The sequence below is a fragment of the Trichomycterus rosablanca genome, chromosome 6 (assembly GCF_030014385.1).
Source record: "Trichomycterus rosablanca isolate fTriRos1 chromosome 6, fTriRos1.hap1, whole genome shotgun sequence".
In the NCBI taxonomy this organism is placed as follows: Eukaryota; Metazoa; Chordata; class Actinopteri; order Siluriformes; family Trichomycteridae; genus Trichomycterus; species Trichomycterus rosablanca.
Window position 1 is genome coordinate 12,674,554 of NC_085993.1, and position 26,738 is coordinate 12,701,291.

The 26,738-nt window shown below is 42.4% G+C and overlaps 1 protein-coding gene across 1 annotated transcript in view; it reads left to right on the plus strand.

Annotated features, from left to right (window-relative positions):
* The window catches only part of grm4 (glutamate receptor, metabotropic 4), a 238,550-nt gene that overhangs the window by 167,853 nt on the left and 43,959 nt on the right, over positions 1 to 26,738 (plus strand). The window contains exon 6 of the mRNA XM_062997427.1: positions 10,589 to 10,789. Within this exon, the coding sequence (XP_062853497.1) occupies positions 10,589 to 10,789 (201 nt within the window). The remainder of the gene's footprint in view (positions 1 to 10,588; positions 10,790 to 26,738) is intronic.

A 26,738-nucleotide genomic window follows, 5' to 3' on the forward strand; every position in this document is an offset into this window, starting at 1 on the left:
ATGCACTGCAGTCAATGGCTCCAAATACCTGTGACAACCTACCAGGACCTTACTGAGTCACTCCCGGCCCGTCTAGCTGCTGTCCGTGCTGGACACGTCGGTTACTCTGGATATTAGCTGGTGGTCATAATAATGTGACTCAACTGTGTAAAATAATCATCATACATACCAGATATGTGTACCTAATAATGTGCGTAGTGAATTGCATACAGGTGTCTGTTCAGGTGTCTGTACAGGCAGTTGAAGCCAAGTGGTTGAGGTACTGGACTTGTAAGCAGAAGGTCACTGGTTCAAGCCCCATCACTGCCAGGTTGCTGTTGTTGGGCCCTTGGGCAAGGCCCTTAACCCTCATACTGCTCATACTGTATACAGTAACAGTGCTGTAAATTGCTTTGGATAACGGCGTCTGCTAAATGCTGAAAATGTAAATGTTTGACTTAATCTGTATTTTTTACGTAGTCTTTGGTGACCAATGGCATAAATATACCCACATGAAACACATGCTCATATAGACTTTACCCTATACAGAATACACACATGAACCAGCCACATTTCGATCAATAGTCCGGTATCTTAACCATTGAGCTACCACTGGCTCCATGGCATGAATATACAACATTGATTTACCTTGCCATCGAGCCACTCTCATCAGATATGATTTTATACTGTTATAAAAATAAATCACCACCTTCAGTCCAATCAGATTAAAAGAATTCAGCAGTGTCTCGATCTGGAGCTATATTTCAGTATAGGATTCCCATAGTCATATTTAACTTAACAGGCTTTTGGTCTAGATCTCAAACTAATACCTTTAAGCTATGGATGGGATGTAAAAGTGGGTGAGTGGGGGGTCTCATAAACCAGCCCCACAAGAACAATTATCCTTGATAAATGAAAGGATTTTGTAGTTTGGGATTTAGAACTCAAGTACATGCTATTGATGGCATTGTGTATTATAGCACTGCAATGTATTCAATTTTAATTCTCTAGCTGAAACGTAATGGGTTTCTATACACAGATAGTGATACTAAAACATCTTGTTATCTGAGAAACACACAGTAAAGGTTCCATTGTGTGACAGCAAAAAAAAAAAAAGACATTTCCCACACCAGCATCAACAAAAAACAGTCGCAAAAAGCCAAGTTGAGTCCATTTATTTATGGTGGTTACATTAAATCCTCCCAATTTTTTGATGCCGACTTCCACCCCTGACCGAGGAGAGTCGTGACTAACACACGCCCCCTCCGACATGTCTGCAGTAGCTGACTGCATCTTTTCATACGTGGATCAGAGAGTCACGCACTGATCTCCATTATCCCTCGTCCCTGTGCAGGCACCACAATCAGCCAGCAAAGGTTGTATTCCATCAGTTATGAGGAATCTCCTTCAACATCCAACCCTGACAAATGAGCCAATCGTTGTTCATGTAGGCGCCCTCCATGCCGGTAGCAGAGCTGAGATTCAAACTCACAAGTTCAGCAAGTTCACAAGTTCTGGAAGCTCTAGCTCTGGTTGCTAGCGTGTTTTATCGCTATGCCACTCTAGTGCCAGTTACATCAGATTCTGATCATATTGTTTGTATGGTACAGCAAAAATTGCGATTCATTAGATCAGGGTATGTCTTTTCAGTCTTCAGTTGTCCGATTTCAGTAGTCATGTGCCCCATGTCGACACAGATTCCTGTTGGTATACAGAAGTTAAACGTTTTGCTGTTGAAGCCGAACTGTCTCTGATTTGTTATGCATTCTTACAGGCTTTTTAGCTCATCATGGTGGTTAAAAAGTGGTTATTTAAGCCAGTGGTCCCCAACCTTTTTTGCACCACGGACCAGTTTCATATAAGATATAATTTCATGGACTGGCAGGGGCGAGGGATTTAAAATAGATTAACTGTACTACTCAACAAATGAGCTTTTTTCGCTGCAACGAGACACTGCTCCTACCTAAAGGTGATTAGAAACAATAACACCTGTAAACAAAAAGTAGTGTTTTCATTGCTGATGTAGCGATCTCTAATTATTTATTCTTTCTGTGTGGTCTGGTAATAAATGATCCACGGACTGGTACCAGTCCGCGGCCTGGTGGTTGTGGACCACTGATTTAGGCTACCATGGCAATGATCAAGTCTGACCATTGACGTGCCTTATCCACAGTTTGCCTGCAGAACTTCTACTTACTGGATGTTCTTGGCACCAGTGTGTGAAAACATAACAGAATCTTGTGTTTGAAAATCTGCTGCCTGATCAGGGTACCAGCATGAGCAGTGGAGGAACACATAGGGCAAAGAGTAACTCTCCAAGATTATTGAAACAGGGAATTGAAAATGACTAAATTATGAGATAAAGGGGAATATGCAAATAAAACAAGTATGCCTTTCATATCTAACCCAAATACTCTAAAGTGGGGCAGATTTCACTGAAGCTTTTGGAGACATGAACAGATAGAGGTGCACAACAGCAGAATTGTGGTACACAGCCCACACCACTGACACCTTTAAGGCCTAGAAATCAGTTGTGTTAATTAAAACTGATTACTGTTGAGGCAATGTGAGCTAGCCGACTGTGTGTGGGCATGCTCTGACCTGAGGATGAGGAGTGTGTCATCAAGTGACACGATGGGGTACATGGTGATGTGGAAGTGTATGGATGGTTGCTCAGTTCTGCAAATGCTCACATACTTTTCTCTACACAGAGTTGAAGTAGCTTTGTCTGTCTCCTGCTGTGAACTCAATATCATTAGATTTCTTTATAAGAGCATCACCTCTGCCAGTTTTAACATCGTCAAACGATGGCAGCTTTAATCTCCAACCGTAATGCTTATGGCAAACAATTACTGCTGCTTTAATTCAGGCTTTTAAAGATGCATGGGCTTGTGTGGGTTGTTAATTTAACTTTGGTTTTCTGGTACATGCCGAAATGAGGTGCTGCTAATTACAGACCCTTAAGTAAAAGACTCTGCAATTCTAACTGCTACAGAAATGTTTGGGCTCTTCAGTAGTTTGGTTTAGATAAGGGTTAGAACAGCTGGAAGGAATACAAGAAGTACCTGATGTTTGAACATTGATGCCGTAGCTGGCTGTCCAAGTAGGCAACTCCCTCTGCTCTCCATCTTTACTAATTACTATATACAGTGTATAACAAAAGTGAGTACACCCCTCACATTTCTGCAAATATTTCATTATATCTTTTCATGGGACAACACTATAGACATGAAACTTGGATAAAACTTAGAGTAGTCAGTGTACAACTTGTATAGCAGTGTAGATTTACTGTCTTCTGAAAATAACTCAACACACAGCCATTAATGTCTAAATGGCTGGCAACATAAGTGAGTACACCCCACAGTGAACATGTCCAAATTGTGCCCAAAGTGTCAATATTTTGTGTGACCACCATTATTATCCAGCACTGCCTTAACCCTCCTGGGCATGGAATTCACCAGAGCTGCACAGGTTGCTACTGGAATCCTCTTCCACTCCTCCATGATGACATCACGGAGCTGGTGGATGTTAGACACCTTGACCTTCTCCACCTTCCACTTAAGGATGCGCCACAGGTGCTCAATTGGGTTTAGTCCATCACCTTTACCTTCAGCTTCCTCAGCAAGGCAGTTGTCATCTTGGAGGTTGTGTTTGGGGTCGTTATCCTGTTGGAAAACTGCCATGAGGCCCAGTTTCAGAATGTCACAGAATGTCACAGTACATGTTGGAATTCATGTTTCCCTCAATGAACTGCAGCTCCCCAGTGCCAGCAAAACTCATGCAGCCCAAGACCATGATGCTACCACCACCATGCTTGACTGTAGGCAAGATACAGTTGTCTTGGTACTTCTCACCAGGGCGCCGCCACATATGCTGGACACCATCTGAGCCAAACAAGTTTGTCTTGGTCTCGTCAGACCACAGGGCATTCCAGTAATCCATGTTCTTGGACTGCTTGTCTTCAGCAAACTGTTTGCGGGCTTTCTTCTGGGATGACGACCATGCAGACCGAGTTGATGCAGTGTGCGGCGTATGGTCTGAGCACTGACAGGTTGACCTCCCACGTTTTCAACCTCTGCAGCAATGCTGGCAGCACTCATGTGTCTATTTTTTAAAGCCAACCTCTGGATATGACGCCGAACACGTGGACTCAACTTCTTTGGTCGACCCTGGCGAAGCCTGTTCCGAGTTGAACCTGTCCTGGAAAACTGCTGTATGACCTTGGCCACCATGCTGTAGCTCAGTTTCAGGGTGTTAGCAATCTTCTTATAGCCCAGGCCATCTTTGTGGAGAGCAACAATTCTATTTCTCACATCCTCAGAGAGTTCTTTGCCATGAGGTGCCATGTTGAATATCCAGTGGCCAGTATGAGAGAATTGTACCCAAAACACCAAATTTAACAGCCCTGCTCCCCATTTACACCTGGGACCTTGACACATGACACCAGGGAGGGACAACGACACATTTGGGCACAGTTTGGACATGTTCACTGTGGGGTGTACTCACTTATGTTGCCAGCTATTTAGACATTAATGGCTGTGTGTTGAGTTATTTTCAGAAGACAGTAAATCTACACTGCTATACAAGCTGTACACTGACTACTCTAAGTTATATCCAAGTTTCATGTCTATAGTGTTGTCCCATGAAAAGATATAATGAAATATTTGCAGAAATGTGAGGGGTGTACTCACTTTTGTGATACACTGTATATATATATACAGTGTATCACAAAAGTGAGTACACCCCTCACATTTCTGCAGATATTTAAGTATATCTTTTCATGGGACAACACTGACAAAATTACACTTTGACACAATGAAAAGTAGTCTGTGTGCAGCTTATATAACAGTGTAAATTTATTCTTCCCTCAAAATAACTCAATATACAGCCATTAATGTCTAAACCACCGGCAACAAAAGTGAGTACACCCCTAAGAGACTACACCCCTCAATGTCCAAATTGAGCACTGCTTGTCATTTTCCCTCCAAAATGTCATGTGATTTGTTAGTGTTACTAGGTCTCAGGTGTGCATAGGGAGCAGGTGTGTAGTACAGCTCTCACACTCTCTCATACTGGTCACTGAAAGTTCCAACATGGCACCTCATGGCAAAGAACTCTCTGAGGATCTTAAAAGACGAATTGTTGCGCTACATGAAGATGGCCAAGGCTACAAGAAGATTGCCAACACCCTGAAACTGAGCTGCAGCACAGTGGCCAAGATCATCCAGCGTTTTAAAAGAGCAGGGTCCACTCAGAACAGACCTCGCGTTGGTCGTCCAAAGAAGCTGAGTGCACGTGCTCAGCGTCACATCCAACTGCTGTCTTTGAAAGATAGGCGCAGGAGTGCTGTCAGCATTGCTGCAGAGATTGAAAAGGTGGGGGGTCAGCCTGTCAGTGCTCAGACCATACGCCGCACACTACATCAAATTGGTCTGCATGGCTGTCACCCCAGAAGGAAGCCTCTTCTGAAGTCTCTACACAAGAAAGCCCGCAAACAGTTTGCTGAAGACATGTCAACAAAGGACATGGATTACTGGAACCATGTCCTATGGTCTGATGAGACCAAGATTAATTTGTTTGGTTCAGATGGTCTCAAGCATGTGTGGCGGCAATCATGTGAGGAGTACAAAGATAAGTGTGTCATGCCTACAGTCAAGCATGGTGGTGGGAATGCCATGGTCTGGGGCTGCATGAGTGCAGCAGGTGCTGGGGAGTTACATTTCATTGAGGGACACATGAACTCCAATATGTACTGTGAAATACTGAAGCAGAGCATGATCCCCTCCCTCCGGAAACTGGGTCGCAGGGCAGTGTTCCAGCATGATAATGACCCCAAACACACCTCTAAGACGACCACTGCTTTATTGAAGAGGCTGACGGTAAAGGTGATGGACTGGCCAAGCATGTCTCCAGACCTAAACCCAATAGAACATCTTTGGGGCATCCTGAAGCGGAAGGTGGAGGAGCGCAAAGTCTCGAATATCCGCCAGCTCCGCGATGTCGTCATGGAGGAGTGGAAAAGCATTCCAGTGGCAACCTGTGAAGCTCTGGTAAACTCCATGCCCAGGAGAGTTAAGGCAGTTCTGGGAAATAATGGTGGCCACACAAAATATTGACACTTTAGGAACTTTCACTAAAGGGTGTACTCACTTTTGTTGCCGGTGGTTTAGACATTAATGGCTGTATATGGAGTTATTTTGAGGGAAGAATAAATTTACACTGTTATATAAGCTGCACACAGGCTACTTTTCATTGTGTCAAAGTGTCATTTTGTCAGTGTTGTCCCATGAAAAGATATACTTAAATATCTGCAGAAATGTGAGGGGTGTACTCACTTTTGTGATACACTGTATATATACAGTGTATCACAAAAGTGAGTACACCCCTCACATTTTTGCAGATATTTAAGTATATCTTTTCATGGGACAACACTGACAAAATTACACTTTGACACAATGAAAAGTAGTCTGTGTGCAGCTTATATAACAGTGTAAATTTATTCTTCCCTCAAAATAACTCAATATACAGCCATTAATGTCTAAACCACCGGCAACAAAAGTGAGTACACCCCTTAGTGAAAGTTCCTGAAGTGTCAATATTTTGTGTGGCCACCATTATTTCCCAGAACTGCCTTAACTCTCCTGGGCATGGAGTTTACCAGAGCTTCACAGGTTGCCACTGGAATGCTTTTCCACTCCTCCATGACGACATCACGGAGCCGGCGGATATTCGAGATTTTGCGTTCCTCCACCTTCCGCTTGAGGATGCCCCAAAGATGTTCTATTGGGTTTAGGTCTGGAAACATGCTTGGCCAGTCCATCACCTTTACCCTCAGCCTCTTCAATAAAGCAGTGGTCGTCTTAGAGGTGTGTTTGGGGTCATTATCATGCTGGAACACTGCCCTGCGACCCAGTTTCCGGAGGGAGGGGATCATGCTCTGCTCAGTATTTCACAGTACATATTGGAGTTCATGTGTCCCTCAATGAAATGTAACTCCCCAACACCTGCTGCACTCATGCAGCCCCAGACCATGGCATTCCCACCACCATGCTTGACTGTAGGCATGACACACTTATCTTTGTACTCCTCACCTGATTGCCGCCACACATGCTTGAGACCATCTGAACCAAACAAATTAATCTTGGTCTCATCAGACCATAGGACATGGTTCCAGTAATCCATGTCCTTTGTTGACATGTCTTCAGCAAACTGTTTGCGGGCTTTCTTGTGTAGAGACTTCAGAAGAGGCTTCCTTCTGGGGTGACAGCCATGCAGACCAATTTGATGTAGTGTGCGGCGTATGGTCTGAGCACTGACAGGCTGACCCCCCACCTTTTCAATCTCTGCAGCAATGCTGACAGCACTCCTGCGCCTATCTTTCAAAGACAGCAGCTGGATGTGACGCTGAGCACGTGCACTCAGCTTCTTTGGACGACCAACACGAGGTCTGTTCTGAGTGGACCCTGCTCTTTTAAAATGCTGGATGATCTTGGCCACTGTGCTGCAGCTCAGTTTCAGGGTGTTGGCAATCTTCTTGTAGCCTTGGCCATCTTCATGTAGCGCAACAATTCGTCTTTTAAGATCCTCAGAGAGTTCTTTGCCATGAGGTGCCATGTTGGAACTTTCAGTGACCAGTATGAGAGAGTGTGAGAGCTGTACTACTAAATTGAACACACCTACTCCCTATGCACACCTGAGACCTAGTAACACTAACAAATCACATGACATTTTGGAGGGAAAATGACAAGCAGTGCTCAATTTGGACATTTAGGGGTGTAGTCTCTTAGGGGTGTACTCACTTTTGTTGCCGATGGTTTAGACATTAATGGCTGTATATTGAGTTATTTTGAGGGAAGAATAAATTTACACTGTTATATAAGCTGCACACAGACTACTTTTCATTGTGTCAAAGTGTCATTTTGTCAGTGTTGTCCCATGAAAAGATATACTTAAATATCTGCAGAAATGTGAGGGGTGTACTCACTTTTGTGATACACTGTATATATATAGGTGCCATGAAGAAGAAGTAGGTATGTTCAGGTATACACCGATCAGCCATAACATTAAAACCTCCTTGTTACTACACTTTAATGGTCAGGACTCCCACAGGACCACCACAGAGCAGGTATTATTTAAGTGGTGGATCATTCTCAGCACTGCAATGACACTGACATGGTGGTGGTGTGTTAGTGTGTGTTGTGCTGGTATGAGTGGATCAGACACAGCAGCACTGCTGGAGTTTTTAAACACCCCACTGTCACTCCTGGACTGAGAATAGTCCACCAACCAAAAATATATCCAGCCAACAGCACCCCGTGGGAAGCACAAGATGACCAACTCAAACAGCAGCAATAGATGAGCGATCGTCTCTGACTTTACATCTACAGGGTGGACCAACTGGTAGAAGTGTCTAATAGAGTGGACAGTGAGTGGACACGGTATTTAAAAACTCCAGCAGTGCTGCTGTGTCTGATCCACTCATACCAGCACACCACCATGTCAGTGTCACTGAAGTGCTGAGAATCATCCACCACCCAATAACACCTGCTCTGTGATGGTCCTGTGGGGGTCCTGACCATTGAAGAACAGGGTGAAAGCAGGGTAAAAAGATATGCAGAGAAACAGATGGACTACAGTCAGTAATTGTAGAACTACAAAGTGCTTCTATATGGTAAGTGGAGTATATGGTAAATGTAATAAAAACATGCTGAATTAACCATTAAAATTTTTTCTTTGCAATGTTTTGGCTAAACTGTTCATTAACCTGTTTCTGAAGCCACTTGGATGTATTGAACAAAAGTGACACTAAATGAAATTACCGGTAATAACACTAGATAGCACTGACATGGTTGTTACCAAGCTTTAGACTGAGCAGTGTGCCGTGCAATTGAGACGTGCCACCATGACATCTGGCAGCCCATCTTCCGGTTGAATTCGGTAGGGTCTTAATTGAAACTGCTCCCTGCCAATTAAGATCTTGTAAAAAAAAAACAGGCCAAGCAACTCAGTCGCTAATGAATATACAGCTGTCTGGCATGATTATATGAGCATGGAAAGATAATTAAACTTGTTCACTCTTTACTGCCTGTTATTCTACCCTGGAGTATTGCCGGATCTGTTTCATTTATCAGGCTCGGCACGTGATGCAGGGCTAAGATAACATGGATAAAGACACATCAAGTCAATCTATCAAGTTCTATTAAGAGCTCAATAGATAAGCCATGTTGTTGCTATTATCTTACATTTTCCCTTATATTCATCATTAAATAGTTACATAATACAATAAAAGTACATTATTGTTTTTTTTCCCCTCTTTGTACTGAATTTTTATGTTTCATGTCACTCTGGTGACCAGGCTTCAGGCTGACATGTGCTTTCTTTGATGCATGTAAAGCCTTAAGTCAAATATTTTACACCAGCCAGGGGCAGATTTCAGAAATAACAGAGATTCTCAGCACAAATGCAGGAGCAGATTTACATTTATGACATTTAGCAGACGCTTTTATTCAAAGCGACTTACAGTATACAGTCTAAGCAACTGAGGGATAAGAGATTTGCTCAAGGGCTCAACAGTGGCAACCAAGCAGTGGTGGGGTTTAAACCAGCAACCTTATGCTTAGTAGTCCAGTACTTTAACTGCTAGACTACAACTGACCACATTACTGTCTTCATATTTTTCCACCGCTTGGGCCAGATGTTGGGTGGTGGATCATGGGTGGTGGTGTGTTAGTGTGTGTTGTGCTGGTATGAGTGGATCAGACACAGCAGCGCTACTGGAGTTTTTTAAACACCACACTGTCACTGCTGGACTGAGAATAGTAAACCAACCAAAAATATCCAGCCAACAACGCCCTGTGGGTAGCATCCTGTGACCACTGATGAAGATCTAGAAGATGACCAACTCAAACGGCAGCAAAAGATGAGCGATCCTCTTTGACTTTACATCTACAAGGTGAACCAACTAGGTAGGAGTGTCTAATAGAGTGGACAGTGAGTGGACACGGTATTTAAAAACTCCAGCAGCGCTGCTGTGTCTGATCCACTCATACCAGCACAACACACACTAACACACCACCACCATGTCAGTGTCACTGCAGTGCTGAGAATGATCCACCACCTAAATAATACCTGCTCTGTGGTGGTCCTGACCATTGAAGAACAGGGGTAAAGCAGATTTAAAAAGATATGTAGAGAAACAGGTGGACTTCAGTCAGTAATTGTAGAGCTACAAAGTACTTCTTTATGGTAAGTGGATCTGATGAAATGGACAGTGAGTGTAGAAACAAGGAGGTGGTTTTAATGTCATGGCTGATTGGTGTTTATCATTGCTTTGTGGTACCCACTTTGTTTTACCAGCTGAATTGTGCATGTGTTGTGTGAAAGAAAGAATTCTTGCTGATCTATAGTCAGCAGGCAAATGCTTTAAATACTTCTAAAACCACATGTGTGGTGACTGTGTATGGTCATTTTTCTATATCTCTATATATAGAATACAAATAGAAATGACTTCACCTCTGTGTCTTTGTCCTGAATAATTTATAATGCATCATCTTTTATGTAAACAGTGCATTCTTCAGATCCCTACATTTTAGATCTTTTTCTCTTACAGATCAGGAGAGAATCGGTAAAGATTCAGCATATGAACAAGAGGGCAAAGTGATGTTTGTGATTGATGCGGTGTACGCCATGGCCCACGCCCTCCATAACATGCACCGTGACCTGTGTCCTGGCAAGGTGGGACTTTGTTCCAGAATGGACCCTATCGATGGGTCACTTCTTCTGAAGTACATCCGTGATGTCAAGATAACAGGTATAGTCCAGCAAATGGATCAGTCATATCACATGAATTTATTTGTATTATTTTATTTCACGGTTTAAAAGTCAAATAGACAGAATATATATATATAAATAAATATATATATATATATATATATATATATATATTATATAATATAAACAATATGAACCATTGTTACAAGAGGTATGAAATGGTCTTGCATTGTCAAAACCCCATGTAGTTTTTGTGGTGAAGTGTAAAGCCATGTTAGAATTGTTTGTTTATGGCCACTCAGGTGGTGCAGCGAAAAAACACACTAGCACACCAGAGCTGACATTTCGTCGGTTTGTCCGCTATCCAGCTGGGCTGGGCAGCTACATGAACAGCGATTGGCTGATGTTCATACAGGGTGGGGAGCCAGATAGGGACCTCATAACTGATGCAATTAGGACCTCTGCTGGCTGATTGAGTCAAGAAATAATGTGATCAGGGTGTGGCTCTCCGTACACAAAGCTGATCCACATATGAACTCGCCTTGTGCAGTTGAAAAGATGCAGTCGGCTACTGCACAAGTGTTGGAGGGGGTGTGTGTCAGTCTTGCTGTCATCAATCAGAAGTGGAGATCAGTACAGAGAAAGCATAATGCAATCAGGAAATTGAATATGACTAGATTAGGAGGAAAAATTTTGTTTGTTTATACTGTCAGGTAATATTACAATGTTTTAGTGTAATTGTGATGTTTATACTGGTATCCAAATATATTCGTATATACAGAGGAGGGTAATAGTTAATAGATGTTATTTATGGACTTCAAAGCTGAGTTGAATAAAAATTTAATTATTACAACATATAGTGTGATTTTCAAAGGTGACATATTTATCCCCTAATAACTGTATAAATTTAACATTACAACTATTAATTATACTAGTTTTTACATTTTTCACCCCTCTCTGTATATACAGTGCCTTGCAAAAGTATTCAGCCCCCTTGAACTTTTCAACCTTTTGCCACATTTCAGGCTTCAAACATAACGATATGAAATTTTAATTTTTTGTGAAGAATCAACAACAAGTGGGACACAATCGTGAAGTGGAACGAAATTTATTGGATATTTTAAACTTTTTTTAGAAATAAAAAACTGAAAAGTGGGGCGTGCAATATTATTCAGCCCCTTTACTTTCAGTGCAGCAAACTCACTCCAGAAGTTCAGTGAGGATCTCTGAATGATCCAATGTTGACCTAAATGACTGATGGTGATAAATAGAATCCACCTGTGTGTAATCAAGTCTCCGTATAAATGCACCTGCTCTGTGACAGTCTCAGAGTTCTGTTTAAAGCGCAGAGAGCATCATGAAGACCAAGGAACACACCAGGCAGGTCCGAGATACTGTTGTGGAGAAGTTTAAAGCCGGATTTGGATACAAAAAGATTTCCCAAGCTTTAAACATCTCAAGGACCACTGTGCAAGCGATCATATTGAAATGGAAGGAGTATCAGACCACTGCAAATCTACCAAGACCCGGCCGTCCCTCTAAACTTTCAGCTCAAACAAGGAGAAGACTGATCAGGGATGCAGCCAAGAGGCCCATGATCACTCTGAATGAACTGCAGAGATCTACAGCTGAGGTGGGAGACTCTGTCCATAGGACACAATCAGTCGTACACTGCACAAATCTGGCCTTTATGGAAGAGTGGCAAGAAGAAAGCCATTTCTCAAAGATATCTATAAAAAGTCACCTGGGAGACACACCAAACATGTGGAAGAAGGTGCTCTGGTCAGATGAAAGCAAAATCGAACTTTTTGGCCACAATGCAAAACGTTATGTTTGGCGTAAAAGCAACACAGCTCATCACCCTGAACACACCATCCCCACTGTCAAACATGGTGGTGGCAGCATCATGGTTTGGGCCTGCTTTTCTTCAGCAGGGACAGGGAAGATGGTTAAAATTGATGGGAAGATGGATGGAGCCAAATACAGGACCATTCTGGAAGAAAACCTGTTGCAGTCTGCAAAAGACCTGAGACTGGGACGGAGATTTATCTTCCAACAAGACAATGATCCAAAACATAAAGCAAAATCTACAATGGAATGGTTCACAAATAAACGTATCCAGGTGTTAGAATGGCCAAGTCAAAGTCCAGACCTGAATCCCATCGAGAATCTGTGGAAAGAGCTGAAAACTGCTGTTCACAAACGCTCTCCATCCAACCTCACTGAGCTCGAGCTGTTTTGCAAGGAAGAATGGGCAAAAATTTCTGTCTCTCGATGTGCAAAACTGATAGAGACATACCCCTTGCAGCTGTAATCGCAGCAAAAGGTGGCGCTACAAAGTATTAACGCAAGGGGGCCGAATAATATTGCACGCCCCACTTTTCAGTTTTTTATTTCTAAAAAAAGTTTAAAATATCCAATAAATTTCGTTCCACTTCACGATTGTGTCCCACTTGTTGTTGATTCTTCACAAAAAAATACAATTTCATATCGTTATGTTTGAAGCCTGAAATGTGGCAAAAGGTTGAAAAGTTCAAGGGGGCTGAATACTTTTGCAAGGCACTGTATGTGTTTGCCCTGTAATACAGTGGTTCCCAACCACCGGGTCATTTATTACCGGGCAGCACAGAAAGAATAAATAATTAGAGATCGCTACAAGAGCAACTACATTTTTAATACTCTTCGGGTGTTATTGTCCCCAATCACCACTAGGTGGGAGCAGCGTCTCATTGCAGCAAAAAAAGCTCAGGATTCACCACTTCTTCCATTCTGATTTTCCATTCTATAGTTCTTCTATTTTAAATCCCCCTGCCCCCGCTGGTCCGTGAAATTATATCTTATATGAAACCGGTCCATGGTGCAAAAAAGGTTGGGGACAGCTTCTGTAATAGACTGGCAACCTGGGGTGTTTCCTGCCTTTCACCCAATTAAAGGGACCCACCGAAAGTAGAATTAAATTATTATTTTCATCCTGGTCAAGGTTGTGATGGGGGGACACAAACTGCTAACAAGGCACAAGGCGGAAACACATCAGACAGGGTGTTAACTCATAACAGGGCATCAGAGATTTCCTCAGAATAGTCTGGTTTCCTCCCACATTCTATAATCGTGCAGAAGACGTGTTAACTGCATGCTTTAAACTGCCCAGAGGTGTAAATAAATGTGTTGCCCTGTGTTAGATAAGCTTTATGTCCTAGGTGTATTTCTGCATTGGTCCTATTGTTACCTACCAGTATTCTGAACAGGGTAAAGTATACCGTTTAATAGCCTTATTGTTAAAAGAAATGTGATGTATAAGTCGAATACATTTTATAGAACATCTGTAGAAGCGTTATGAACCTACACCGATCAGGAATAACATTATGACCACCTTCCTAATATTGTGTTGGTCCCCCTTTTGCTTCCAAAACAGCCCTGCAACTGTGATACACTGTGTGTTCTGACACCTTTCTATCAGAACCAGCATTAACTTCTTCAGCAATTTGAGCTACAGTAGCTTGTCTGTTGGATCTGACCACACGGACCAGCCTTCGCTCACCATGTGCATCAATGAGCCTGTCGCCGGTTTACCACTGTTCCTTCCTTGGACCACTTTTGATAGATACTGACCACTGCAGACCGGGAACACCCCCAAAGAGCTGCAGTTTTGGAGATGCTCTGACCCAGTCGTCTAGCCATCACAAACCAGTCATCTAGCCCTTGTCAAACTCGCTCAGATCCTTACGCTGGCCCATTTCTCCTGATTCTAATACATCAACTTTGAGGATAAAATGTTCACTTGCTGCCTAATGTATACCACCCACCCACTAACAAGTGCCATGATGAAGAGATAATCAGTGTTATACACTTCACCTGTCAGTGGTCATAATGTTATGCCTCGTCGGTGTATATAGTGATAGAAGAACAGATAATATAAATGACTAGCTACAGTGATTGTGAAGTGACACTAATTTAAAGACAACAGACTTCTCAAACTGTATTATGTGCTAAGCACAAGGTTTCCTCCACCAATTTCATTTTCACCTGAGGCAAATCCAACACTCATATCTTAAATGATCAGTGGCAGCAAATATAAAACAGAAATTAAATAGCGTCTATTCCTGACATATTGGGTGGTCTATCAAATAAAATGTCATACATATTCCACACATTTTATCTACATTCTTTTAGGATAATACCAACCTTAGTGGCATGATGTCTAAATGTGGCGTCTTTTAATAACTCCTTCATTTCTGGGCTCGATGGGTCATTAGTCTTTGTTGGACTCCAAGCTTTGGAAAAAACAACCATTAATGTTGTTTTTACTAAGATACTACAGATTAATCACAGGTCCTGATTTACTAAAATACAAAAAACTAAATTACATAATATTTAATAATCAGTTTAACTATTTTTTTACCAAACCATTTGGGCGGCACGGTGGCTCAGTGGGTAGCACTGTCGCCTCACAGCAAGAAGGTCCTGGGTTCGATCCCCAGGTGGGACGGTCCGGGTCCTTTCTGTGTGGAGTTTGCATGTTCTCCCCATGTCCGTGTGGGTTTCCCCCAAGAGCTCCGGTTTCCTCCCACAGTCCAAAGACATGCAAGTGAGGTGAGCTGGAGATACTAAATTGTCCATGACTGTGTTTGATATAACCTTGTAAACTGATGAAGCTTGTGTAATGAGTAACTACCGTTCCTGTCATGAATGTAACCAAAGTGTAAAACACGACGTTAAAATCCTAATAAACAAACAAACAAACCAAACCATTTACTAATCCAACAAATTAAACCATGTAATCCAATTGAGGTCAAACATGTACATTCATTTGCCACTCAGGTGGCGCAGCAATAAAAACACATGCTAGAACACCAGAGCTGGGATCTTAAATACATCGTATCGAGTCTCTGCTCTGCCTGTCGGCTGGTCTGGGCTGGGCCGAGCGGCCTGTTGTTCATATAGGGGTGGATATTAAGCCGGATAGGGACTCTCTCATAACTAATGCAATTACAACTTTGGCTGGCTGATTGATGGCGCCTGCACAGAGATGAGGAAAAGAGTGCTGTCAGGATGTGTCTCTCCGTACACAGTGCTGAGCTGCACTGCACTCGTCAAAGTGTAGGTGACAAAATGCATACGCCTGCTGCCCACGTGTGTGTGTGTGTGTACATATATTTAAAGAAACAAATACAGTTTATTGTAGCAATCTTGGGATTTTAATGTCTGCAACTATTCCACTAACCATTAATTTTAATAACCATCAACAAGCTACAGACACGAATCTGACTACATAATTGACCACTTCACTTGGTAAAAAATTTGTTCAGTTCAAACAAATAAATTGCTTTTCAGCACAAATTTTGACTTTTTTAATTTAGGCTACAAATTCTTCATTGGATTGAAGTCTGGACTTTAGGCAGGTCGTCTCAAAGGCTAAGTACTGGCTTCATTCATTAATTCCAAAAATCGACGGTCTATTATGCCAATACACCACCACTGAGAACCGGATTTGAATCTAAGCAGTGTTATCGACTGGCCTGGCATCTACACAGACATAATTGGCTATGTTTGAGGATTAATCATTGAAGCCCTGCAATGGATTGGCGCCCTGTCCAGTGTATTCCTGCTGTGTGCCTACTTTTTCCCTATAGAAAAGGACCCGCCGTGGCCTGTTACCTGTTTTTAGTCATTCTTGGATTATTTTTGATCATTAGCATAAGATCTGATTCTCTTCCCGACCTTGGTGAAAGGAGCACTGCCTCATGTAAATTGTACTTACAGACAGCTCTTTTCACAAATGCCAGGGCCTGTATTTGCTTAGAAACTGCTCCAGGTGGCATTTATAAAAGGGCAGTGGTAGCTCAGTGGTTAAGGTAGTGGACAAGTAATCAGGAGTTTGTCGACTGAAGCCCCACCACTGCCAGGCTGCCACTGTTGGGCCACAGAGCAAGGACCTCAACCCTCAGTCGCTCGCAATTGAAAGTCGCTTTTATAAAAGTGCTATTATAAAATGTTCTACTGTCTTGCAGGTTATTTACTAAAATTAATTACACAACTGCTTTCAAACCCCAAAACACGCTAACGACCGTGTTCCTCGACACAAACAGAGTAACGTAGTATATGCTGTTAGGTGCCGGGAGGATTGCTGGGAACTGTACATCGGGGAAACTAAACAGTCACTGGCAAAACGGATGGCACAACATAGAAGATCGACCTCTTCTGGCCAGGACTCCATGGTTTACACTCACCTACAAGCCAGCGGCCACTCAAAGCAAAGTGTCGGATGCAGTGGTGTAAAGCATGCCGCCACTGGACTCTAGAGCAGTGGAGACGTGTTCTCTGGAGTGATGAATCACACTTCTCCGTCTGGCAATTTGATGCATGAGCCTAGGTTTGGCGGTTGCCAGGAGTGCATCATGCCAGTTGTAAAGTTTGGTGGAGGGGGGTTTATGGTGGGGGGTTGTTTTTCAGGAGCTGGGCTCGGCTCCTTAGTTCCAGTGAAAGGCACTTATAATGCTTCAGCATACCAAGAGATTTTGGACAATTTCATGCTTCCAACTTTGTGGGGACAGTTTGGGGATGGCCCCTTCCTGTTCCAACATGACAGGATGTTCCAACATCCTGTTCCAATGCAAGGTCCATAAAGACATGGATGAGCGAGTTTGGTGTGGAAGAACTTGACTGGCCTGCACAGAGTCCTGACCTCAACTCGATAGAACACCGTTGGGATGAATTGGAGCGGAGGCCTTCTCGTCCAACATCAGTGTCTGACCTCACAAATGTGCTTCTGGAAAAATTGTCAAAAATTCCCATAAACACACTCCTAAACCTTGTCAAAAGCCTTCCCAGAAGAGTTGAAGCTGTTATAGCTGCGAACCGTGGGCCAACATCATATTAAAACCTCTGGATTAAGAATGTTTATATACGTGCGAAGGCAGATGAGCGAATACTTTTGGCAATATAGTGTATGTGAAAGGCACACATGGCCATGGTAAATAATGGTCATTGTGATTTGCATATGGACCTGATCACCGGTTCCATTGTTATACATATCGGTTGTTATGCAAATCATCTGCATAATAAGGTTGAGGTATTCACCACCAGCTCAGACTGAAGAAGTCACTTGGATGAGTGACGAAAAGTATCGCTACAACAAACATGTGTCCAGATGAACTGATTCAACTTTGTGGATTTGTGTACTTGGATTATTGAGAATGCATCAAGAATAATCATGCTTAATAACAAAAGTGGATTTAGCTCAGAGTGAGCTCAGAAATTTGCCAAAAAAAAAAAAGCACATTAGTGGCTAAACCTTAGTTAAAATACTTTATTTAATTACATTCAATTGTCTAATTAATTAATTGTGTTAATTGCTGGATATTTGTTTCAATTGTAGTGTCAGTAGTTTCAGTTAAACAAGCAACTAGACAAGGCGCAGACAGGCTTACAATGGCATCCACTTTGTGTTTAGTAATTTCTTTTCAACATGATTTCCTAAATAGCACTGAGTGAATGTGTGAAAGTGGAAAAGCCTCTTTTGTTACACAAGTATCAGTGAGTCTTCCAAAGAAAAAAACGTAAATGCAATAACATTACATGTGTTTCAGCAGACCTTAGTGGTTGGAGTTGGAAAAAACGTTTCTACACTCACTGTCCATTTTATCAGCTCCACTTACCATATAGAAGCACTTTGTAGTTCTACAATTTCTGACTGTAGTCCATCTGTTTCTCTACATATCTTTTTAGCCTGCTTTCACCCTGTTCTTCAATGGTCAGAACCCTCACAAAACCACCACAGGGCAGGTATTATTTAGGTGGTGGATCATTCTCAGCACCGCAGTGACAATGACATGGTGGTGGTGTGTTAGAGTGTGTTGTGCTGGTATGAGTGGATCAGGCACAGCAGCGCTGCTGGAGTTTTTAAATACAGTGTCCACTCACTGTCCACTCTATTAGACACTTCTACCTAGTTGGTCCACCTTGTAGATGTAAAGTCAGAGACGATCGCTCATCTATTGCTGCTGTTTGAGTTGGTCATCTTCTAGACCTTCATCAGTGGTCACAGGACGCTGCCCACAGGGCGTTGTTGGCTGGATATTTTTGGTTCTCATTCCAGCAGTGACAGTGAGGTGTTTAAAAACTCCAGCAGCGCTGCTGTGTCTTATCCGCTCATACCAGCACAACACACACTAACACACCACCACCATGTCAGTGTCACTGCAGTGCTGAGAGTGATCCACCACCTAAATAATACCTACTCTGTAGTGGTCCTGGGAGAGTCCTGACCATTGAAGAACAGCATGAAAGGGGGCTAACAAAGCATGCAGATAATCAGATGGACTACAGTCAGTAATTGTAGAACTACACTGCTTCTATAGTGCTTCTATATGGTAAGTGGAGCTGATAAAATGGACAATGTGTGTAGAAACAAGGAGGTGGTTTTAATGTTATGGCTGATCGGTGTATGTGGCATTACTACAGAGCTGACCCCAGCGTTACAGTTATAACTGCCTCCATTCTTTTAGTAAGGCTTCCCACAAGATTTTGGATCATTACTGTGAAAATTTCTGCCCATTCATTCAAAAGAGCATTGGATATAGTGCACTGATATTAGACAAGAAAACCTGGTTCACAGTCAGTGTTCCAGTTCATTCTAAAGGTGTTTTGCTGGTATTATGTTAGGCTCTATGTAGGCAACTGGAGTTTCTCTATACCATTTATTTATTGTCTGTTTTACCACCGCTTCATCCTGGTCAGGATCACGATGGGTGCAATTCACTGGGCGAAAGGTAGGAAACTCCCCAGACAGGTCACCTGTCCATCACAGGGTAAAGACACACACACGTAAATAGGAAAACTTTAGTATCTCTAATTAACCTGGCTGCATGACTTTGGACTGTAGGAGGAAACCGGAGCACCTGGAGGAAACCCACACAGACACAGGCAGAACATGCATACTCCACACAGAAAGAACCCAGATCACTCCACTTGGGAGTCAAACCCAGGACCTTCTGGCTGTGAGGAGCCATTGTGCTCCCAGCTCTATGCCCACATTCACTTTCTTAACCGCTTATCCAATCAGGGTTGCACGGGGTGGGGGGATGGAGCCAATCCCATCTTTTCAATGGGCACAAGGCACACAGTAACACCCTGGAGGGGGTGCCAGTCCATTGCAGGGCAGACACACATACACACACACATTCACCTATAGGGCAATTCAGTGTCTCCAATTAACTTGACCGCCTGTTTTTGGACTGTGGGAGGAAACCAGAGCTCCCGGAGGAAACCCACGCAGACACGGGAAGAACATGCTAACTCCGCATAGAAATGACCCGGACCACCTCACCTGGGGTTCGAACCTAGGACCTTCTGGCTGTGAGGAGCCATTGTGCTGCCCAGCTCTATACCAAACTTAATTTTATGATTTTATATACTTGATTTTATACACCTGTCAGCAGTGGGTGTGGCTGAAACAACTAAACACAGTAATTAGAAGGGGTGAGCACATATTTTGGCCAAAATAGTGTACAATCAACACAACAGAACAACAGAAAAAAATTGTTCCAGATTTTATTAGATACACAGCAGGGAAAATACAATTTATTTATTTGGTAGCAGGAATGTACTTTGGGTTTCTAAACAGGACATTAATTTAGCCAAATACAGGAAATTAAAATAAAAAAAAAGTTTTCATTGCTTATTTTGCATCATAGATGCTGTTAGTACATCAGCTTGCACATTTTTATGAATATTATTACATTTGCATATCTTTTACACATGCAAGCTGTTAGTAAATCAGAGTAACAATTTCTGCAGAGCACTGGGGACTCGCTAAAGCCGCTAGACTGTTTTTCCTGCTGCTTTACATTGATTTGATTTTGATAAGTGTCCTTCGGGACATTTGTGCATTGACTTTACTCCGGTGTAAAAGCAATGCAAGCAAAATTCTACATAAATAATACAAGCATAACAATATAGAATACATTTACCAACCAAAATAAAACTCAGGTGGCACAGCGGTCTATTATGCCAGCCCACCATCACTGACATTCGGATTTGAATCTCACAAACATGACTGGTTATACTATCCGAGGGCGGTGGCTGAAGTCCTGTAATGGATTGGCACCGTACACTGGGTGTATTCCTGCCCTGCGTCCAGTGTTTCCAAGAAAACCAGACCCACCATGACCCTGACATAATAAAGCAGTGGTTAAAAACAAAAATGAACTTAAAATGCAGTGACATTATTGAGCATCTGGAGGACAGAACATTTATTTGAAGCAATTTTAAACACAATACACAGCTGGGACACAAACCTCCACCCAATCGTCCTGTCCTAGTGACCCCTATAAAGTTTCTGTAGACACACTATAGATGTAGATGTTCTATTTATTTCCTTCTTGCTGTCTCTTTTCTTGTAGTTATTTTAATAATGAACAAGCTGTAAACCCCAATATAATTGGCACCCTTAATAATATTTGTTATTAGAGCATAAAATGTCATTCATAGTTAATAATGAAGACTCTTTATTATAGAAAAATTCTCACATGAAAATAAAAATTTTAATACACCTAAAATGTAGATAAAGCATACAGCCTTCCTAATATTGTGTTGGTCCCCCTGACCCTTCGAGGCAAAGACCCCTGAAGGTGTACTGTGGTATCTGGCACCAAGATATTAGCAGCAGATCCTTTAACTCCTGTAAGTTGTGAGGTGGGGCCACCATGGATCAGACTTGTTTGTCCAGCACATCCTACAGATGCTCGATTGGATTGAGATCTGGGGAATTTGGAGGCCGAATCAAAACCTCAAACTTGTTGTTGTGCTCTTCAAACCATTTCTAAAGCATTTTTGCTTTGTGGCAGGGCGCATTATCCTGCTGAAAGAGGCCACAGCCATCAGGGAATATCCATGAAAGGGTCTACATGGTCTGCAACAATGCTTAGGTACGTGGTACATGTCAAAGTAACATCCACATGTATGGCAGGAACCCAGGTTTCCCAGCAGAACATTGCCCAAAGCATCACACTGCCTCCACCGGCTTGCCCTCTTCCCATAGTGCATCCTGGTGCCATGTGTTCCCCAGGTAAGCGACACACTCATTCCTTCCTTGGACCACTTTTAAAAGATACTGAGCACTGCAGACCGGGAACACCCCACAAGAACAGCAGTTTTGGAGATGCTCTGACACAGTCGTCTAGCCATCACAATTTGGCTCTTGTCAAACTCACTCAAATCCTTACGCTTGCTCATTTTTCCTGCTTTTAACACATCAACTTTAAGGATAAAATGTTCACTTGCTGCCTTATATATCCCACCCACTAACAGGTGCTGTGATGAAGAGATAATCAGTGTTATTCACTTCACCTGTTAGTGGTCATAATTAGGGATGTCCCGATCCGATCTCAAAGATCGGAATCGGGGTCGATCAAGGCATTTTTTAACTGATCGGTATCGGATTTACTAAGGCCGATCCTAAAGCCTGATCCTTTGTTTTACGTCAGCATGTCCGCTGTGTGGAAATACTTTAAGTTGGAAAGTGAAACAAGTCCAACAGTGAAGTGTAATGTCTGCAATGCGAACGTTTCATGAGGCGGTAGGAGCAGAGCTGCGTTCATTACTGTAGAATTTTACTATTTATATGGTGTGTGAGTCAAGGATCACACTGGTTTACAAAACAATGTAGTGATGCACTTGCTTAATAAAGAAATAAATACACGTTATATTCACAAATTGTCGAAAGCATAACACTTTATTAACTTTTTCTGTTACGGTACCGAATAGCGGACAGCTAGAGTCATCGCGTTAGCCAAGCACGCTATTCCATGCACTATGGAAGCCCCAAAGGGTCAAAACACACTCACTTCGCGTAGAAACGTCCATCAAACCATTGTCACAATACAACCACAGAAAAGTTTGTTACAGTTACAACACGCCTACAAGTACGGTGGCTCATAAGAAACAAACCAGATATCATTTAACCAAACGATCTACAATTACTACCAATTTGATACGGCACCTAAAAAATAAACACTCAGCTGAATACAGCGAGTTTATTATTATATGATGAGAATAGGAACCGGCAGGTTATAGTTGTGACTGTGAGTGTATGTGTGTTGTGTGTGTGTGTGTGTGTGTGTGTGTGTGTGTGTGTGTGTTTGGGCAGTTATAGCCTAGTGGTTAAGGTACCTGACTAGTAATCAGAAGGTTGCCGGTTCAAGCCCCACCACTGCCACTCAGGTTATAGCTGTGTGTATGTTGTGTGTGTTTGTTTGGGCAGTTGTAGCTTAGTGGTTAAGGTACCTGACTAGTAATTAAAAGGTTGCTGGTTCAAGCCCCACCACTGCCAGACAGGTTATAGCTGTGACTCTCTCTCTCTCTCTCTCTGTTTGTGTGTGTTTGGGCAGTTGTAGTCTAGTAGTTAAGGTACCTGACTAGTAATTAAAAGGTTGCCGGTTCAAGCACCACTACTGCCAGTCAGGTTATAGCTGTGACTGTGTGTGTGTGTGTGTGTGTGTGTTTGGGCAGTTGTAGCCTAGTGGTTAAGGTACCTGACTAGTAATCAGAAGATTGTCGTATCAAGCCCCACCACTGCCAGTCAGGTTATAGCTGTGACTGTAACTGTGTGTGTGTTTGGGCAGTTGTAGCCTAGAAGTTAAGGTACCTGACTAAGGTTAAGGTGGATAAGGTATTAAACTAGTAATCAGACGGTTGTCGGTTCAAGCCCCACCACTGCCAGTCAGGTTATAGCTGTGACTGTTTGTGTGTGAGAGGGTATGTGATTGGGCAGTTGTAGCCTAGTGATTAAGGTAATATAGGGCTATAGCTGTGACTTAAGGTACCTGACTAGTAATCAGAAAGTTGTCGTTTCAAGCCTCACCACTTCAAGCCAGCTTGCCACTGCTGGGCCCTTGAGCAAGGACCTTAACCCTCAATTGCTTAGACTGTACACTAGACGCCAAAAATGAAAATGCAATGTTTGCCCTGTGATGGAGTAGCAACCTGCCCAGGGTGTTTCCAACCATTCTCCCAGTGAATTGGACCCACCGCAACCAGAAAAACACAACCAGAAGCGTTGGTAAAACAGACAATAAATTAATTATTTATATATTTATTTATTTACTTTAATAAAAGGTTAGAATTTTTGTCATCAGTGTAAATTAGCTAATCACCCATGATGTCACTAATTCTGAAAATGGAAATGTATCTGCTTGGATCAGATGAGGTGAGGTGAAAACTCTTCACATACAGAATCTGCTCGTATTTTTCAGTGCCGAGCACACTCGCATCCCATAGCTTCACATCTCATCTTTCTTTGATGCATTTTGAGTGAGGTTAGTTAAAGACTCGCTGAAATAGAATAAAGAGACCCATCGGTTTTCTATCTGTGCTGCCATCACTCAAAGCAAAATGCAGTCTGCTTTAGAGCATTATTAAAGTGCTACTGCAGTTTTACCCTCCGCCTGGAACACACCATCAACCAAATGCACTAGCTGTGCAGATTTTCTGTACATTCAATAAACCTGGATTTTTTTTAATGTTCTGTGTATTCGCAGATGACTCTGGTGCAGTCAGACGGGAAAGCATTTACATTTATAAATATTGCATGGATGAATCAGATTCAATATATGTAGCAGCCAGTCATGCATGGTTTCATCAGCGATTTAGGTATTTTCTCCCTGAAGAGCCATGGTCAAAATATTACTCTGAGTTGCATCACCGGTGATGTTTAAAATATCTCTTACAGACAGTTGACAGTTTTCACAGACACATGTTGCTTCTTTTTAATTTTAGCCAGCCATTAAAATTCTGTCTAAGCAAACGCTGTATCAGCAAATCATGCTTTCTAAATAAATAGTGGATATGTATTATTTTAGTATATGGTTTAGCATTTTCCCATTAGAGGAAAGTTTTATAGGATAGATAGATAGATAGATAGATAGATAGATAGATAGATAGATAGATAGATAGATAGATAGATAGATAGATAGATAGATAGATAGATAGATAGATAGATAGATAGATAGATAGATAGATAGATAGATAGATAGATAGATAGATAGTGAATTCCAACGTGGTTCAGTGATAGGATGCCACCTGTGCAACAAGTCCAGTTGTGAAATTTCCTCGCTACTAAATATTCCACAGTCAACTGTCAGTGGTATTATAACAAAGTGGAAGCGATTGGGAACGACAGCAACTCAGTCACGAAGTAGTAGAGGCCACATAAAATGACAGAGCAGGGTCAGCGGATGCTGAGACGCATAGTGTGCAGAGGTCGCCAATTTTCTGCAGAGTCAATCGCTACAGACCTCCAAACTACATGTGGCCTTCAGATTAGCTCAAAAACAGTGTAGAGAGCTTCATGGAATGAGTTTTCATGGCCGAGCAGCTGCATCCAAGCCTTACATCACCAAGTGCAATGCAAAGCGTCGGATGCAGTGGTGTAAAGCACGCCGCCTCTGGACTCTAGAGCAGTGGAGACGTGTTCTCTGATACTTTATTTATATAGTATAGATAAATGGATGGATGGATAAATAGATGGATGGATGGATACAATTAACACAAACTTGTTCTGACTAATCACCTGATCAATATGATGAAGAGTTGTATTTTCTTGGATACATCTTTACAAGCTTTACACACCTGGATTTGGGCACTTTCTCCCATTATTCAAGCTCTGTCAGACTGAATGGCAAGAGTCTGTGAACAGCCATATTTTAGGTCTCTCCAAGTATGTTTGATAGGGTTTGAGTCTGGGCATGGGTTAGGTCATACAGGTTATGCTTTGGCTGTATGTTTTGGGTCATTATTGTGTTGAAAGGTAAACTGTCGCCATAATATGAGCTTTTCTTTCATATGTTTCTGTATTTGGCAGCATTCATTCAAATCTCAGTTAGCTCAGTTAGTTCATTTGCACCTCTGCTAGCTTGGCAGTGTAATTGTGTAAACAGTAAAAATAGACTTTTGGTAGCACAGGTTTTATTTAAAGAAATGTCCCTCTCTGGGTTAAAATGATCATTCAAACACTGCAAATTAAATTCAAAGTCGTATAACCTTTAATAATGGAATGTTATAGGGAACACATTTGCAATAAAAAAATCTTTTATGTCTAATTAGAAAGCCTCAAGATTTGCAATGCAGAAAATCATGCAGAGATTTCAAAGGGATAAGAGATTGGAAAATTACTATGTGAGGCTAAGAGTGACTGTGTGATTGTGTGGATTGCTCTATGCCTTGTAAGGGGACCCTTGGCTGCTCAGAGAACATGCTGTGTAAGGGAGGAATTCTACCAGGGAAGATATTTATATGACCCTGCAACTCAAGCACCGCTTGACTTAATGATCCAAAATCTCAGTTTGAGTTTTACTGTGGCTCTTTGTGTCGGTGTGTGTGCGACTACAGTTTAGTTTTAAAACTAGAATGAAAAAATGAATACTAAAATCAACTGTCCCATCTCTTTTTGGTAATCCCAACAAAAATAGATTTGCATTTGGCAAATTTGTACAGGAACGGCAGAGTGGCACAGCGCATTTTCTCCCCTCTTTCTCCCTTTTTTTAGCGCGTCCAATTGGCCCGATTGCGTCATGCTTCCTCTCCACCAATGCCGATCCCTGCTCTGATTGAGGACAACGAAGCTAACCCATGCCCCCTCCGACACGTGGGCAGCATGCCGTATGCATCTTATCACCTACACTTTGACGAGTGCAGTGCAGCTCAGCGTTGTGTACGGAGAGACACACCCTGAGACCACTCCTTTCTCATCTCTGTGCAGGCGCCATCAACCAGAAGGCAGAGGTCGCAATTGCACCAGTCATGGGAGAGAGACCCCATCCGGCTTAGTCCCGCCCATATCTGAACAACAGGCCAATCGTTGTTCATGTGGCCGCTCAGCCTTAGTGGCAGGCAGAGCTGAGATTCGATATGATGTATTCGAGATCCCAGCTCTGGTTCCAGCATGTGTTTTTACCGCTGCACCACCTGAGTGGCCTGCTTCTTTTCACACAGAC